The sequence below is a fragment of the Opisthocomus hoazin genome, chromosome Z, assembly GCF_030867145.1.
Source record: "Opisthocomus hoazin isolate bOpiHoa1 chromosome Z, bOpiHoa1.hap1, whole genome shotgun sequence".
NCBI lineage: Eukaryota > Metazoa > Chordata > Aves > Opisthocomiformes > Opisthocomidae > Opisthocomus > Opisthocomus hoazin.
In genome coordinates this window covers 86,361,897-86,378,918 of record NC_134454.1, presented here as the reverse complement: position 1 = coordinate 86,378,918, position 17,022 = coordinate 86,361,897, and the positions used below count along the sequence as shown (strand labels likewise).

Sequence of the window (17,022 nt, the reverse complement as noted above, 5' to 3'; positions counted from 1 at the left end):
CATAAGGGCTCAAAAATTCAATTTAGTTTGTCACATTAATATCTCTGAGGTCCCTTTCTTCCTGTGAAACTTGAACTGACTGGTCCACATGTCTATGCTGTCTACTGTGACTTCCCTTTCCTTGTTGCATCTTTTCCTATTTTTATTAAACCTAGCTTTACCAAAATTGGGATTTTAAACTGGGAATTTAAAAGATTAGATTCAGATATTTTCATGCTTTTTTTTTTTCCTTTCCTTTTTTTTCTTGTTGTCCTGGCCAGGTCATTTAAAGCCACACTGTACTTTGCCAGTGCCAGATGTATTTTAAAATGATAACAGGCTGGGGGTGAGCTTGCAAGCAGGACCAGAGCCTTGGTGGTAATTCAGTAGCAGCTTGGGCTCCTAGTCAGTGATGGTTGTTACCGGGAGCGAGATTGTTAATGAGGAGTTTTGGAGCTGCTGCACTGAAATGATTAGACAGAGCATCGAATCCAGTAATATAAATCTAAAGGAGATTCTTATCGCTCTGTCTTTTTTCATTCTTTCTCCTCCTCCTCTATGCCAACCCATCGCTCTTCACAGCCCTCTTCTGGACTTTCATCTGCCTGACCAAGACTCCAGGTTGACTTGTATCATCCTGTACCGTAAGCTGGGTCAATCCACCTGGTCTTGGAGCACGTTCACAGTTGGGTTAGGTACTTGTCTGTGGGTGACCAGTGACTTTATAATAAGGACTTCATCTCAGAAGAATCTGAGAAATGAGTAGTCAGACCTTAAAGGAACTTTTTAATGTAACACAGAAGTGGAAACTGTTTAGAAATAGTTTTCCTTGGCTTTTTTTGAGGCCGGGGAGGGGAAACCAATTTGGTTTATTGGAATATTTTCACAGCATGGTTATCACAAAGCTCTGAGATTCTGCTGGTGTGTGCACATGTGCACTAGGAGCTGCAGTAGAGTTACAATACAGACCACCACTTGCATGTCTTGCTTTCAGCTCTACCAGCTTTCGGAAAACCTCTTTTCCTTTTTGCTTGGACTCCTCTTGAAAGTTAAGACTTCCTTGAAACTCTTGAATAAGGTCTTCTGGAAGTTAAGGAATATAATAATTAATAATAATAATAATAAACTCTTGCAGAATTTCCAGCAGTGTCTTTTTCACAGCTGGTATTTGAAATGTGAAAATAGTTCACTTGCTGGCTCTAGGAAGCTGCAAGTGGTTTGACAAGTAGAGTGGTGAAAACTGCCTTTTTTTTAAGTAATATCTGAAAAATGCCAAAGCAAAAAGATGTGAGAAGATGGTAGACTGCTATCTGCTTGCTAAACGCTGTCTGATACAGGCTAAAAACACACAGGTTGGTTAGAACTGGCGTCCTGTGTAGGTCCTCTTCTCTTCTTCCAGCTGCAGCCCTCTTTGTTTTCTCTTTTCTTTCTTCTGCTTTCCCTGCAAAGATTGTTCTTGCTTGTAAGGAAGAACAGGGATGGAAGTCATCCACCTGCAAGGCCTGTTTGACCTTCTGTGCATCAGTCACCAGCAGTCTTATGTTCACTGGGAAAAGGCACCCTTGTGTGGAGTCGACAGGAGCTCGAACCGTGCCGGGGGGTGCGGATGAGACCACCCAGGTCCTCAGCTCCGTCTCGATGCTGTCCTTTCTGCAGGCAAAGTCTGGCTGCCGCCGTGTCTGCGGTCAAAGTTTTCATAGGTGGAGTCTTGCAGCTGTGGCCTGGTGGTAGAAGAAGTAAATAAGGTGAAGACACATTTCTGGCTGCTCTAGGCTTTCTAAGAGGCTTCAGCTAGTAGTGAAGGAGTGTCAGAGTGAGTGTCTGCAATACTGATACGGATCCTCCCCTCTGCAGCAGGTAGTTTTTAAGCATCTGAGTTGCATCTTATGTTTTACATCTTAAAGCATCCAGAGTGATCTCCCACACCGTTAGCACTGACTACTACTAGTGTCCTGCTGCTCAGAGCCTCAGGAGCTGCAAACGTCTCCTGAGAAGGATCTTCTCACGCAGAGCATGGAGGATCTTTGTTCTTAACCTTTTATCCATTCATGTATCTATACAAATACAGTCAAGGGTGCAGTATGATTTAGACGCTGTTAAATCAGCAAAACTATGCTTTTGCAAATAATTATTACGAATTTAACTAGGATTAAATTCCCCGTTGCCTCTTTGGCCGTGTCCTGATGCTGTATACTTGACTGTCCTGCTGAGATGGCCATCTTTCTTGGGTAAGGTGAGGGAAGGAGAGACCAGAGGGATAACTGGGGTTGGAAGGGAGCAGTCTTGGGCAGATGTAATTACGCTGACCTCAGGTACAGCTTCTTTAGGTTTAGTCTAAGGGTTGTTTTTGTTTTCTAGTTTGGCTTTTTTCCCCCCATCCCTTCCTAGCTTGGCCACTAGAGCCGTAAGGGGTGTCCAGGGTCAGTGTTGTGCTGGGTAATGGGAAATGCCAAGGGCGCTGTGGGAGTGTGGCATGGATGCCAGTCAAAGCGTCGGGCCCTGCCACACCTGAGCTGGCTCTGAGGTGGACTGCTTGGCATCTCCATCCCTTTTCTACAATTGACAGCTCTCATCGGCTTTGGTGTGGGCCCTCTTCCTGCCCCATTAGAGACTGAGGTGCAGAGGGAGGGGAAGGTTTCTGTTGCACAGTTTTCCCTCTGTTGCTCATCGTTCCTCAGCCTAGCACAGATCCCATCCCAGCCTGTTCCCCTTGCCTTTCCCTCGAGTGAGTGGTTCGTTTACTCATTTAATGTGGTTTCCTGCCACGCTCTGGGCCTATGCCCCATCCCAACTTCTGCTAGCCCTTTGCTGCTGTAGCGTCCATGTGCTGTGGTCTCTCTAATCTGCTGCCCTAGTCCCTTGTCCTCACATCAGTGGGGTCTCTTCTCAGCTGTACCCAAGCCAGAGCCTCCTCCCAGCGATGCCCAAGCCCTGGTCCCTCACACCAGCTCCCTGGCCCTCAGCCCAACCCTGTCCTTTGCCAGGAGCCTGCTCTCAGGCCAGAAGGTTGTTGCCAAGACCAAGGACACATTGCATTTCTTTCCTTAGCCATCTCCACCCTCCTGTGGGGTAACATGAGTAGAAGGCAGGATGTCCTTACCGGGCCAGGCTGGATGGGGCAGAGGAGGGACCTGCGAAGTGGGAAGGAAGACGTGGGTTAGCAATGTGGTCGGAGTGAGCTGCAGAGACAGGACTGACCTAGAGCTGTTGGTAAGCTGCACTAGAGAGGGTGGTGATGGCACCCCAGGGAGTGGGGAGAAGACCTTTGGTCAGGCGCGTGGTCCCCTTCATGAGAGTGGGAGTATAAGGAGCAAAGCGTTTCTGATTTGTCTTACGGATTCTACAGTTTGAGGCAAGTGGTGGCTTTCACAAGGTGTTGACATCAGACTGTGTCTATAGATGAGTAATGGTGATGTGACATCTTGTCCCACCAGAAAGGCAGAACCCAGAGTCCTTCCTGGTCCCCTCCTCCCCTCGCCATTGCACAGCAGGGTAGTGGGCTGGGAGCCTCCGGGCTTCTTGGAGTTCTCATCCCTCAGTCCATGAGCTGATGCTCATCTCATACGAGCTGGGCTGTCCCTGCTCTCCTAGCTCTGATGTGGCTGGAAGGTGGGATTTCACTGAATGATTGGGAAGCACCCGGGTAGTGATGCCTGAGGGACCAAGAGGGATGGTCTGTAAAATGAGGATGCCCACGCCAAGAGACTGAACTGTTGTGTGTGATGTAGCAAAGGTAAGTCCTGCCCATGGGCTATAGGGGAAGAGGTAGTAATTAGTCCACTTCAAGAAAAAAAAAAAGTTTAAAATCTGGTTGTGTAGGCAGCGTGTTCTCTGCTAATTGCCCATGGTAGGTCATTAACCTTTGTACTGAGGTGCAGGGAGACTCCTGCTCCCTCTGTCTTTTCAAAGATTGCTTCCCAAGTGAGACCTCCCATCTGCAGGCTGCGACTGGCCAGCCAGGAGGTCCCTCTTACTTGTTCTTAGATTTCCCACTGGAAATGTCCTTCTTCTAGGGTGGAAAATCATATTTTAAAAAAAGAAACAAAATATAACCAACCCCTCCTCCCTGACTTTTATCTGCCACATCCCATCGCTGGTTATCAGTCTGGTGGAGGAAGACTACCGAGGCAAACAGCGATACATACCTCCTCTTGAGAAAAAGGCGAAGCCCAGTATCACCAGGAAAATGAGCACTTTTATCCCCAGTGGAACAAAAATCAGTATCAGGAAAAAGGAGCTGTTGGATGCTTTGAATTTATAGAAGTACACGGTCCCCTCTGCTCTCCCGTGGCCGTTGACAGCCGTGCAGGTGTATTTTCCGTCATGGGTCAGGTACCGGAGCTCCTTGGTGACGCGGTGGTTCATGCTGGTGGTGGAGGTGAGGTTGCTGTTGGGGGGTCCGGTCCAGGTGAGAGTGGGCGCTGGCTCGCCCTCGGCTGTGCAGCGTGCCTGGAAGGTCTGATCCCCATTGGAGATGACCGTGATGTTGATGATCCGGGGGGCAGCTGCAGAAATTGCAACAGAGGAGGGAAATTGTGCCAGGCTTCAAAGGCAGGTCTTGCACAGAACACCTAAAATGAGCACTTGGTGGACCCTCAGTGTGATGTGTCAGGGTAACGTTGGGATCAAACTTCCTCTTCCTTGTTTTTCTTGGCACTTTTTTCTCCTAGGTTTTCCCACCCTGCTTGTGTTGTACAGAGGAGCAAAGGGCTTCACCCAGCAAAGCCTGGGTGCAAGGATGTGTGCTCCATTTGTGTTTTATCCCCATAATGTCTTACACAATTTTCTGAGCTTTGGTCAACTTCAGCCTTTGTAACCTTCTGCGGTGGCAGAAGGCAGAGGCACTGTGCTGTGAGAGGGCAATCATGCATGAAGATGAGTTGCTTTCTGCAGCTGCACCTTGAATCGCAGCCCAGTCCTATCCATGACATAGGCATGGGTGCTGCTGGTGACCTTTTCGAACTGGCTGATCTGCACATGGTCCAGGAGGAGGCAACCATGGTGCTCTCCTGCAAGGGTCTTGTGGCTGTTCCCTTGGTCTCTGACCTCCAGAGCACACGTGGAGGGATCTGTTTGTGCGCGCCCTTTGCTCAGCGTCTGAAACTTGCCAGATTTGGCAAATTATGGACAGGGAACATTTCAACTCTTTGCTACAACCTATTTTTGACCTTTTCTTCTAGCCCTGTAATGACAGGTGGTATAGGTTCCTGGCTGCTTTGTGGTAGCGCACCAATACCAAGATAGGGCCACTAATTTCTTGTCCTGTATTTGTAGCAGAGGGGATTGTGTGACTGAATGAACAGTGGTAAAGATCGTTTGGGGCATGCAAAATGTTGAGAGGCACCATTGAGTGTGTTGTCTTTGGTCTAGTCTGCTAAGGAAGTGTAGTTGGTATCACCAAGGTTGTCTTACCCATTGGTCCTCTCTTGATAGACCTGTTGACCCATTTCATGCATTTGGTTTCTAAAGGCATAGTGAAAACTGGAGGGAGGTAAATGCGTGTCCCCACGGAGGACAAGCTGTTCAATATTGATTTCATTTTTTGTCAAGCTAGGCAACAAATATATAGCTTGCAGCCACCTGCAGCACGTCTTCCCCTTTGTCTGTTGATACCCGTAGTGCAGGAGGAGTGGGAACCTGGAGGATTGATGCATAAGAAAGCTAGCTGTGCTAATTTTGTGTCATGTGTCTGCATGTTTAACCTTTTAGGCATTATTTAACCCCTGCTGTTCATACTGTCAGGGCCCAGTCCCGAAGCGGCGTGCAGGCTGGGTACCGTATCTGCCTATGTTGTCATTCCTCTGATGTTAAAATCCAGACAGTGCCTGAGAGACAGATTTTGCAGCTGTCCTGCCCTGGTCATGCTGTGTGTGTGGGTGCTTAGGAGCTACTGCAGGTGAAGGAGACCTATGGCCATGCTGTGTGTGTGGGTGCTTGGGAGCTGCTCCAGGAGAAGGAGACCCATGGCCATGCTGTGTGTGTGTGGGTGCTTGGGAGCTGCTGTAAGTGACTCGACTGCGCAGCAGTTCCTGAGAAGTAACTGAGCTCATCCTTAGGTCCCATCTGGATGCCCGCAGTGCACGGCAGGTGTAAGGCGGTTTCACTTCACAAGCAGAATCATCCAACACATGGGACCTCTGCCCTCGAGGGTGAGGTCTGAGTCTGTTCCTGGGGCCGCCTGGGTCTCGAAGGGCTGCTGTAGGTGACCCTGCTTCGGCAGGAGGGTTGGACTAGATGACCCACAGAGGTCCCTTCCAACCCCTACCATTCTGTGATTCTGGATGGGGGAAGTGGGATTAGCGCTTTCCTGAACGGGCTCTCCTTATAACTGAACGCTGGGTCTGAACAAAACACGTCACAGCCTGGGGATGCACAGGCTCTGCGGGAGCCCCGGGCATGGAGGGGCACAGCCGGGGCTGTGTGGTCTGTGCTGGAGGCTCGCCCCTGCTTCCTCTGCCGCGTCCCTACTGTGCTGAGCAGCTCTAAAAGCAGGGTTTTTTTAGCCATATTATTCATCTGACAGAAAAAATGAGTCCTGCTGCGGCAGTGAGCTCTTGTGGTGGGTTTCTGTACTATGAGTAGTGTGTAGGCTTCAGTGGGTGCTGCTGGGCAGCGTGTGACTTTGAGACTCGGATTTTGGCTGCTGTGAAGTTCACCTCTATGTGTTTCTTTCCTTCCCCGTGTCTATTGAGACTACAGGCTCCGCAGGAATGAGCAACACCCTGTGTATGTCCATCCAACAGCTATTGCAACGGGTCCCAAGCTCATTTGGGGATCACAATGTCACTTCCATGCGTGTCAAGCCTGTGGATGGACTTTTCACCTCATGCAGCTGTTGTCTAATGTTGCCTCAGAGATGATTTGCCTTATGCCTGTTGCCCCTGTGGTTTCTAAGTGATCCCTTGGCGAATACTGGAGGAGCCTGGGACCGTGTGCTCTCCAGAAGGACAGGATCGGGTGTGCTTAGCTAATGGGACCGTGGCAGCCGGAGACCCTGCTTCCAGCCAGTTATAGTTAAGCTCAGGGCTTTTTTTCTCAGGATTCAAAACAGTGTTTCAGCCCAAGCTGCAGATAGTAAGAACGTTGAAGAGGATGTGAAGCTCCAGTTTATGTCCTCTAATCTGGGTGCAGCTCAATGGTCAGAGGAGCCCAAGGAGCTTTAGGGTTTAACAGAGACTGCCAGCTTCTCAGGTTTGACATTTGTTCATCAAAGCTCTTTTTAAGGCTGTTTGTGCTTAATATTTCCAGCTCTGGAGCTGTTTAGGCCTGTGGCACATGGAAGCTGGATATTTGGTCTTCCAAGGACCCTGCTACCATCCAAGCCTGCACATGTTTACATTCTCTAACACGTACTTGGCAGTCAGGCTCTCTGTTTCAGATCTTGATAACAAAGACATCTTTAAACCCCACCCCATGGGCTGCTGACCCCAGCTTGGTTCTCTGCTGCCTGCACAGCATCGAATCACAGAATGGTTTGGGTTGGAAGGGACCTTTAAAGGTCACCTAGTCCAGCCCCCCCTGCAATTAGAAGGGATGCTGAAGGCTTGGCTGGCTCTTACCCCAGCAGCCAGAGCCTGGCTATTTCCTTACCAGTTTTGTTCCTGTTCCCTCCCCTGTGGTGTGCACGTCACCTTGTACTGGAAGACTGCCTAAGGCAACAAGTATTCCCTGCCCAAATGTTAGAAATTACCCCCAGAGCTGGAAAAGCCAACCCTTTGGAAGACCATCTCAGGTCAGCCTCTGTTACCATCATATTGGTCTCCATGTCTTGTGGCTCTCACTTCCCTACGGGGTGGCTTTGCCTCCTTTGGCTCTTGTGCTCTCTTACCAATCAAATGCAGCTTTATCCCGTTCCTGCTTTCATACTTGTCGTGGATATCTCCGGACAACTCCACTCGGCAGAAGTATCTCTCGCTGTCGCTCCAGGTCAGATTGTCAATCCTGATGGAAAGGTCCTTGTGCCGGGGGTTGCCAAGCAGTTTGTATTTGTTTTTGTAGCTGATGGCAGTCTTGCAGAGCTCGCTGGTGCTCTGACTAATGCACTTGAAAACTATCGTGCCGTTGTAAGGTTCCTTGATCCTCCAAATGGCAGTGAGGATCCTGTCAAATGTTTTGTAGGGGTGTGTGAAAGTACAGGGCAGGATAACCATCTTCCCAAGTTCACCAGTAACATCAGATGGGACATGAACAGACCAACCATTGGACTGCACACCTAGAAACAAAAAAAATATTATCAAGACTGATTTATCTGCAATGTTTGAAAGGAAAATTGGGAATCCTTCCTGCCTCAGCTGTGTTTTTGCTCAGAAAATGGATGCTCTGTTCCCGTGGTGGGCCCTGTGCTGCTTGGTGTTCTTGCTGAGAACTTGCAGGTTGTTGCGCAGCTCAGTTACCGTGGCTGGATTTGGTACCAGTCTGCAGCAGAGCTAAGGGGATTGACTAGCCCGTGTTACAAGTGACTTAATTCTTAAGTAAGCCTCCTGTTTGTCAAGTGACCAGTAGCATCCTAAGTTGTTTAACACAGTCTTTTGCAGGTAGCAGACGTTGATGTGCTTGGAGGAACAGACTTTTTTTTTTTTGAGGAAAAAAAAAAGCCAGAAATATGTGTTGCCTGTATTCAGTAGCTTTAGGGACTGCAGTACAAGTAAGTGCAGCAGCCCTGCCCTTGAGTGCATGCACGCACGTACTCCTACGTTATGGTATTTGTTGCACTATTCAATTAGTGGTTGCATTACCCCTGGAGAAGGTAGTGACAGCTCACATTTCCAACAAGCAGTGCTGCTATCGTCACAAAGCAGCACCATTTTCATAAGAGGTGACAGGATCTGAATAAAGACTTGGAGATACTCATCATGCGAGGGCTGGTGAGAACAGGCGAGTTCCCTGTATTGGCTCCTGTTGTACGAAGGAGAATGCCCTGGATGGTAAGGAAAGCATCTCCCTGTTAGCAGAGCAGATCGTCACTGCGTGGACTCTGGCTTCCGGTGCCTTCCCAGCCAGGCCTCGTCCTGCTGTCATGGCAGGGGAAATCCTGAGTTTTCCACATGAGATGCCACAGTCTTATGGGATTTTGCTCTCTTGGCCAGCTTTGGTCACAGTTAATCCTGGTGCAGTCTGGGGAGCTGAACCTTGTTGCCACCAGACCTGCTCTGATCATTTCTGTCTGGTGATGAACACAGCCTTCACCTGACTGTACACTCCCTGCCTCTGAAGTATATGGGGAAAACTCAATGTCTCGTCTTGTTTCCCTTCCCGAGGAGCCAACAGTATCAACAAACAGCACCTGCAGGCAGTGCTTTCCATGTAGATATGTGTATCTCTCCACTGTCTTGCGAGCTGCAACAGCTGTAGCAGCAGATTGTGGTTTCAGGAACGTCTGTGGCTACATTCCTGTCTTGTAAAACTCACTTGATGGCTATATTAAATCAGGAGCTGTGTACTTGATAGCTGAGAATAACTGCAAAAAAATGTAAACGCGTCCTGTAAGTAACTGCCACCCATCCATGGTCTGGCTGGCTTCACTGTGGTCTGTGGGTGTTCAGCTGTTGGGTTACTCATGTAAACTCTAAGATAAGATTTGTTGCTTGTTCATATATCTGTTCTTCATAGTATTTAAAAAATACCTCGGTGGTGGTGCAGCTCCTATTCATCTATTGTGCACCAGACAATGAACAGAGACCAGCTGAGGACCAGTTCTCTGCCATTAAGTTACCTCTTGGGAATCAGGGCCAAGCCAGTATTTTGATTACTGTTATCTGGAGTTGGGCTGCCTCATCGTTCATTATGACGATAAGAGTACCTTTAGCAGCCTAGGTAATCTGATATACAAGGCTAGATGGCTGCAGGAGCTCCAGAAAGCTCATGGACTTTGGCCATAAAGACCTGGTAGCGTAAAGAGAAAACGCTGTTGCTTACTAGTTTGTTTCATGTGATTTTGTTCATTTTACAGCATGTCATTGTAACCTTTGCTTTTGGAGAAGTGCAGATCATGTGCTTTTGCGTCCATGATTTGCTTTTCTCTGCCACCTTTTTGATTTGCATTTTTTTTTCAGTGGGCACAAACTGAAGCAGTGGAAGTTCCAGCTGAACAGGAGGAAGAACTTCTTCCCTCTGAGGGTGACGGAGCCCTGGCCCAGGCTGCCCAGGGAGGCTGTGGAGTCTCCTTCTCTGGCGATATTCAGGACCCGCCTGGACACAGTCCTGTGCAGCCTGCTCTGGGTGACCCTGCTTCGGCAGGGGGTTGGACTGGGTGACCCACAAAGGTCCCTTTCCAACCCCTACCAGTCTGTGGTTCTGTGAAAATCTTACACAAAGAGCATAATTTTTAGTCCATAAACATCCCCTTGCCTTCCACATGAGAAATAATGTTAAAAATAAGTGCTTCTAGTGTTACTAGCTCCACCCATTTCTGTGGAAACACAGTTTGCCTCTGTTACGAGCAGAGGGAGTTGTCGGCATCTTGTGTATAAATTAACCTTAACCTTAAAGCTTCAGCATGGGGGGGGGTCTTTCTCTTGCTAATATCCAGCCTCCATTTGTTCCTGGGCTTGAAGGTCTCACAAGAAATGGAGAAGGTCATAGGCAAACAGCCTACACACCTTACACAAGGTAATTCCTGAAAAGGCTTGTCAGGTCAGTACATCTACCCATTGTGAATGGAAAGGTTGTGAAGACAATGTCAAGAGCTGGAGACCACCACAGAGACTAGCCTTGCTCTACCAAACACTATTCAACAGTACTTCTAAGAGAATCCCATTGATTTTAATGGATCCTAAGTGCATACTTGAAGTTAAACATGAGCTGAAGTGCTCAGTGGATGTGGACCAAATTGGGTCTGATGCATACTAAGTCCTAGGAACATGAAACAGCACTTCTGGGTGGTGATGAACATGCTACATCCAGCCAACAATGCAGGGGAAAAGTTAGATGATTAACTCCCTGCACAAGTTAAAAAAGCAAGAAATGTAAAAAACACCAAACCAAAGACTTCTAACAATGGCAGAGACAAGCCTTTGGGTTTTTTTCCAGTATTCCCACAAGCACCTGAAATTTCATGATCCTTTTAGGCAAAGAGATGGATGGTGCAATTCTTGGAGAGTTTACAGTACCAAGCAATTCCCCTGGCCCTTTGACTAGAGCGAGAAGAAAAGCCCTGATCAGACAGGGATTCATAGCAAGCTCAGAACTCACCCTTCCTGGAGATGCGAAGAAGGCACAGAAGAAACAAACTGAACTCTCTCATGCTTGTTGATGTTCTCCTCTGAGGTGTGCCAGCAAACCAGAACCGTCTCTACTACATCTGAGCTGCTGGCCTTGCAGTCACAAAAGGTTTTTCCAAGGATGGAAGAAGTTGTGGTTTTCCTGTCCTTGGAGGGAATGAGTTGTCTAGCTGAACCAGCTCTGGATTCAGATATTAATAGTTTTGTGGTCAGTCATGTGAAAAATACAACAGGGGGAATTAAAGCATTACCATTTTCCAGCTAGAGGAAGGGGACTGCAGACTGGGGCTGCAAACACCCAGTCCATGTGTGTGATGGTGCAACAGGGGAAAGCTTTCAAGGGCTGCCAACTCGCCAGTCTGGAGGAACTCCTTGCAACCTGCTAAGGAGGTGGCAAGTGAGACTCTTGCTCTCCTGTCTTGAGGTAGTTCATCCTCCTGAACCCAGAGCCTGCAAGCCAAATGCGCTTCATCCTTGTTCTCACAGGATGTTGTTGTCCCGAAGGTGTAAAAAGCCACTTTCTTATCTGAAAATCATATGAGCTCTTGTGTCAGGGTTCAGCGGTGGAAGAGTGCTCTGGAGTCCCCTGGTACCCTGCTCTGTCCGGACTCCCATGACCCTGACGAGCTGCAAGTCGTTCTCCTCCTAGTTTTTAACCTCCGTTTGAAATAAGCTGAGCTCCAGCTTTTGCCAAGAATCCTTGTCCAAGTGCTTGCTCTTTCCTTCTGGGTTTAGCTTTAACAAACTTTACTGTGCAGCTTGCTAATCTGCAGAGCTGTGGGTTTGTGGAGAGCCGACCACGCTCCCCTCCATCTCCCATACGGTGATCCCGTGACGCTGTGAAGTTTAACCTTGGCAGGTTATTCCCTGCCAGGGCTTAGCTTGAGGAGTGCTGCTTCTGCTTCGGACCAGAGGAAGGGCTCTGTCCGACTCTCTCTTCTCCCCTCGGCAGCTGCTCCGCTGTAGGGTCCCGCTGCCTGTCTCCTGTTTGGAGACAGCAGCACCCACACGGTGCCCGCTGTAGGCAGCGATGGGTGTGCAGCCACTGGAGGGCTCCCAGATCCAAGGTAAGATGGTGATGCTGCTGAGGAGCTCCTGCCGCTTTCGCTGTGCCAAGAGCCAGTGCCTTCCCCCGGCAGAGATGCCAGGGCCCCCCTTTGCTCCTCACCGCTTCTTAAACTCTCTGCGTGTGTGCCCTTTGTAACTTGCTGTTTTTATCAGGGTCCGTTGCAATAGGACAAGGGGTGATGGTTTTAAACCAAAAGAGGGGAGATTTAGATTGCGTGTGAGGAAGATGTTTTTTACACTGAGGGTGGTGAGACACTAGCAGAGGTTATCCAGGGAGGTGGTTGATGCCCCATCCCTGGAAACATTCCAGGCCAGGCTGGACAGGGATCTGAGCAACCTGATCTGGGTGAAGATGTCCCTGCTCATGGCAGGGAGGTTGGACTAAGTGGCCTTTAAATGTCCCTTCCCACCCAAACCGTTCTATGAATAGCTCCCAGAGGAGGGACTTGGAGATTTGGTAGCTTCATTGTTTTCTGAACATTTTCTTTGTTCTAGTCAAGATTTGAATGTCTGCGAAGGGAGCGATTTCTGTTTTCCCAGACTTTTTGGGAGGAAGCTCAGAGTACCTGGCTAGTATTTGCAGTGTCTGGAGCTGTTGCTACTCAGCAGGGGGTGGTATTATTTCAACTAATGGCTTAGAGCCCTGCTCAGTCCCTGTTCACGTCCTCCTGGAGCAAGAGGGTCAGGACCTAGTGCTCTACTTTGCAAACTATCCTTAATAGCTATAAAAAGTAATACATGCCCATTGTCAGCAGAGAAACGTGAAGGTATGGGTGGTGGAAACAGCAAATAAGAGATCTGTATCCTTATCCAATCTGTATTACGTGTCTTCTCTGTGTACCTTCCCCATTTTCCTCTATATGCTGTTTGATTTTATCTGTTCGTGATGTGTAAACTTTTTGGTGCTGTGACTATCTCAAGCATTCTTGGCCCAGCGGGTCTCAGGGGTTCAAAGTAAAAGGTTAAAGTGAAATCCATGCCTAAAACATGTGGTTGCAGTGAAGCATAAAGGATCGATGTAAAGAATAGCCACAGTTAACAGTTAGTATGAACCTCTCCCTCTCGAATGTTTTACTTCAGCATCTCCTAGACAAATGTCTGGTAAATCAATGCAGAAGTATGAATCCTTCAGGTTTTGTCTCTAAACTGTTTTTATTTTCAGGCCATGAGATAGATATTTGCAAAGAAGCATTTTAATGTTTGAAAAATGCAGAGTTGAAAATGTGTAGCTGAAAATGTTTGCAATCACTATTTCAATCAGCCGAAAAATCTCAAGAATAAAAACACCCGTGGCTGTATGATCCACAGACTCTGTTATCTGTGACCTTGTTTTCCAGTTCTATGCTTAAATAGTGCCTAAGATTTCTGTAAGGAAGGCTGCTTCTGGTCCAACACCAAAACCAGGATGCCTTCCATATTTGTCCAATACTGATTTTCTTTCTGGTAAATCTTTTTTTAAGCGTGATAGGTAATGGCAGCAATGGTTATGCTACTTTACTTCCCTTGCTGTTTGTACAGAAGCAACAATCGTGGGTCTGGTCCCAGAGACACCCCAGTTTCTGATGCTTTCTTGTGGTATGAAAATACTTTGAATCTGGAGAAAGAGAGGGGAATGGAAACACTTAGAAAATGAGTGAACTCATTTAAATAAAAAGAACCTGTAAATAAAAACTAGAGGAACCTGTAAATACAAGTAAGTAGCAACTTGAGTGTAGGCCAGTGGCAAATTTTCAGCCAAGGATGGGGAGACCTCTGTCCCTCCCGCCAATGGTATGGCCAGTTCAGGGCGTACTCTTTGGCAGCTGAAGAGGAATATCTTGTATCCTCATCACCTTCACGGCTGCGTCTGGTCCTATAAATAGCAGTCCTGGGGTTTTGAAGGCCAACGTCAGCCTTTGCTCCCAGCACTTTGCCTCCTCTGCCTGCTCCTTGTCCAGGTGGTGGCCTCCTGAGGCACTGAGGAAGGCGAGAGACGCATGGTGTCTGGGTGTTGCTTTGACTACAGTAACTATGTGTTAGTGGCTCTGTGAGGAATTATATGCCATACCATATAGACTGCAATTTAAAAGCACAATCTGAAGGAGAAAGCACAGAAGAAGGAGAGAACGATGTTGAAAGAAACTGGCGGTCAGTGGCTGTATTTTGCTGATGCAAAAGTTCTACCTGATGTGCAGCACTTCCCAGCTCCTTTTAACCTTTCCTAGTTGGCTGGCTTCTAGTAGAGGTTAGCCTCTTGTAGAGTGTTCACCTCTCCTAACTCCCTGAGACATTCTGGCAGTGTTTTGTGATGGATGGTTGACAAAATTTGCAGGGCGACCCAGAAGCATGCCAGGATGATGTCTTAGCAGATGTGCCCTCTGTTCAGCGGTACTGCTTGCACCATGTGTGTTGACAGACAGCAACTTGGTCTCCAAGCCATTTGGACCTGTCAGAAGCTGCTCCAGGCCACCTTGTGCACTGCTCCACTGACCACTGTGTTAAACTGCTGTGGTCTGAGCAACTGTCTGGTCCTGGGGGGTGGTGATGTCCTCCCGGGTTGCAACACGTAGCTGGAGATGAGCGTGGCAGAGCTTATGCCTCCTGGTCCCAGGTTTGTCACCAAGGGCCTGAGCAACAAGCTTTTCTGCGTGGATGTACTTGTGCTGATAATGCATCTGCTAATTCAAGAAACAGAGTGGAGCTGGTTGTTTCCCCTCCCTCCCTATGGGTCTTAATTCCAGCTCCAAGGTTTTCTACTTCAATTACTTCAGCGGCCCATGTAATTCCTGCCTGTAGTCCTTCGACTGTGCCCGTTTGCACATGTTTGACACAGAAGCCTTATGTTTTGTCAAATCCGACACTCTTCCCTGAAGGGACTGGGTCTATGAAGTAGCTGGGAGGCCAGAGCAATTTTCCGTCTGCCTGGTCTCTGCCAGCTGAGCAGGAGAAAGCTGAGCTGTGCTGAGCTTCTTGAGGAGCTGCTGCAGGCTGCTGTTCTCCCCTGTGTGCCCACTTCATCCTCACCGAGCTGAAGGGGAAAAAATAGTAAGGGGTATACCAACAGTGCAAGGAAAGTAGAGGGTGGGAGGGATGGAAGGTGTCTAAATCAAACACTGTTCCTGCAGGTGACACCGATCCTCCTTCCTGGCATTGAGTGATGCTGCAGGACATAGTTGCTTCTGCAGAACATGGTCGCTGCTGCCTCAAGCTCCTGCTGATCCAATTTCAAAGTCTACAGGTTCAGTTGCTCGCCTGTGGTGTTTGCTCAGACCCTTACAAATGCCGCTGACCTGGGAAACTCTCCTGCCTGCTGTATCATCACTGCAAGGTCTTGGGCTGTTTCATCGCCGAAGCTGCAGCAGTGAATTAATGGAGCAGCAACAGGGGTGCTGGAAAGCCTTGTTGCCTCTGGTGAACATCAACTGAAGAAAGTTAAAGGCATATTTGGGTACTTTTCTCCTAGTGGGAAATTGCTGTATGACAAACATATGTTGCATCTTATTATAGGCAGAGCATCATGGATGGAAGAAGAAAAAGGAAGTGTCCCTGTAGTAAGTTGTTTGTTGATTTCTGCAGTCACATCCCTGTATTGAGATGAAGAACAGGTCTGATGGCCCAGAACCTGTGCGTTTCTGTCCCTGCTGCTGCCTGTTCAAAGCCTCTGACCAAGAAGAACTGTGTATGGAACACCTGCAGACAGGCAGTCACACACACAATGTGCTCACCTTTGACTGTACCAAGGCAGATCAAAGCTGCTGACACAATGAGCCTGGGGCCATGATAGCACGAGTGCCCGCCTTCTCCAGGCAGCACTAGATCTCAGGATAAGACAACAGTTTACTGTAGGCTTGCAGGGTGGGGTTGTCTCATCTCAGCACAGGATTTGGTCCCAAGCTTAACCAGCCATGTAGATACACCTGAATTAATCACAGCTTTGCCCTGAAATGCCTGATGTGGGCGTTCAGAATGGCAACCCTAAGAGATGTTTTACTCACAAGGGATATTTATGGTCTTGCTTAATAAAAGCAATGGAAAGTTTTAGCACTGACCCCAAAGATCCTTGGACGCATGTGAGCTTACCAACTGCTGGCTGTCCTCCCCTGCCCTGGTCACCATGTCATCCCGACAAAAACTGAAGGTCTTGTCTCTATGTGATGCTGGGATTAGCCTGAGCAAAGGCATGAGCCAGCTGGCACAAGAGACACGAAACATCTCCTTTAGCCTCGTCTGAATGATGTGTCTCATTAAAGGTGCTTGAAATGCCACCAGAAGAGAAGTCCCTGCCTGCCTTTCCTACTGGAAGTGAGCCTCTGGAGATTTATGTGTTCCGTCTTTTCCCTGCTGAATGAGTGCAGCTGGTGATTGAAGAGATTTATGCTCCTTTAACTGGAGATTTCATAGCCATTCTCTGGGACGAGAGCTGCACTCCCTTGTGCTGCAGCTTGGGATGTAGAGTGGGCTGGTTATATCCATCAGTTCACACGATACCTGAAGCAGGTCCTGAACTTTCGCTTGACACAAGCCTTTTGCCCAGTGAAGCAATGGGACTGATGGATGGACTGAGCTCTCTGCTGTCTCGCTTTGCAGGCTCAAAGCAGATTCAAAAGCACTTAGATCTGTGGCAACAGAGAGAAACAGACCTCTCTAGGATGTGTCTCTGGAGAAGACCTCTCTACCTCTTCTTTTTACTCACACCGTGCCTTGCCTGAGATGCTGTACCCAGCCTCTCTAGAGTAAGGTTTACTGTAGCAACTTCTCCAAGAAACATACAATTCTG

At 48.3% G+C, this 17,022-nt stretch overlaps 1 protein-coding gene across 1 annotated transcript; it reads right to left on the bottom strand.

Annotated features, from left to right (window-relative positions):
* Nucleotides 1-1,603: 1,603 nt before the first annotated feature.
* On the bottom strand, nt 1,604-11,221 carry SIGLEC15 (sialic acid binding Ig like lectin 15). The gene is made up of 5 exons (XM_075411803.1): nt 11,170-11,221; nt 7,808-8,191; nt 4,125-4,484; nt 3,080-3,110; nt 1,604-1,700 (listed from the first exon to the last, which is right to left on the bottom strand). The coding sequence occupies exons 1-5, from the start codon at nt 11,219-11,221 to the stop codon at nt 1,604-1,606; spliced, it is 924 nt and encodes a 307-aa protein (XP_075267918.1).
* Nucleotides 11,222-17,022: the final 5,801 nt, after the last annotated feature.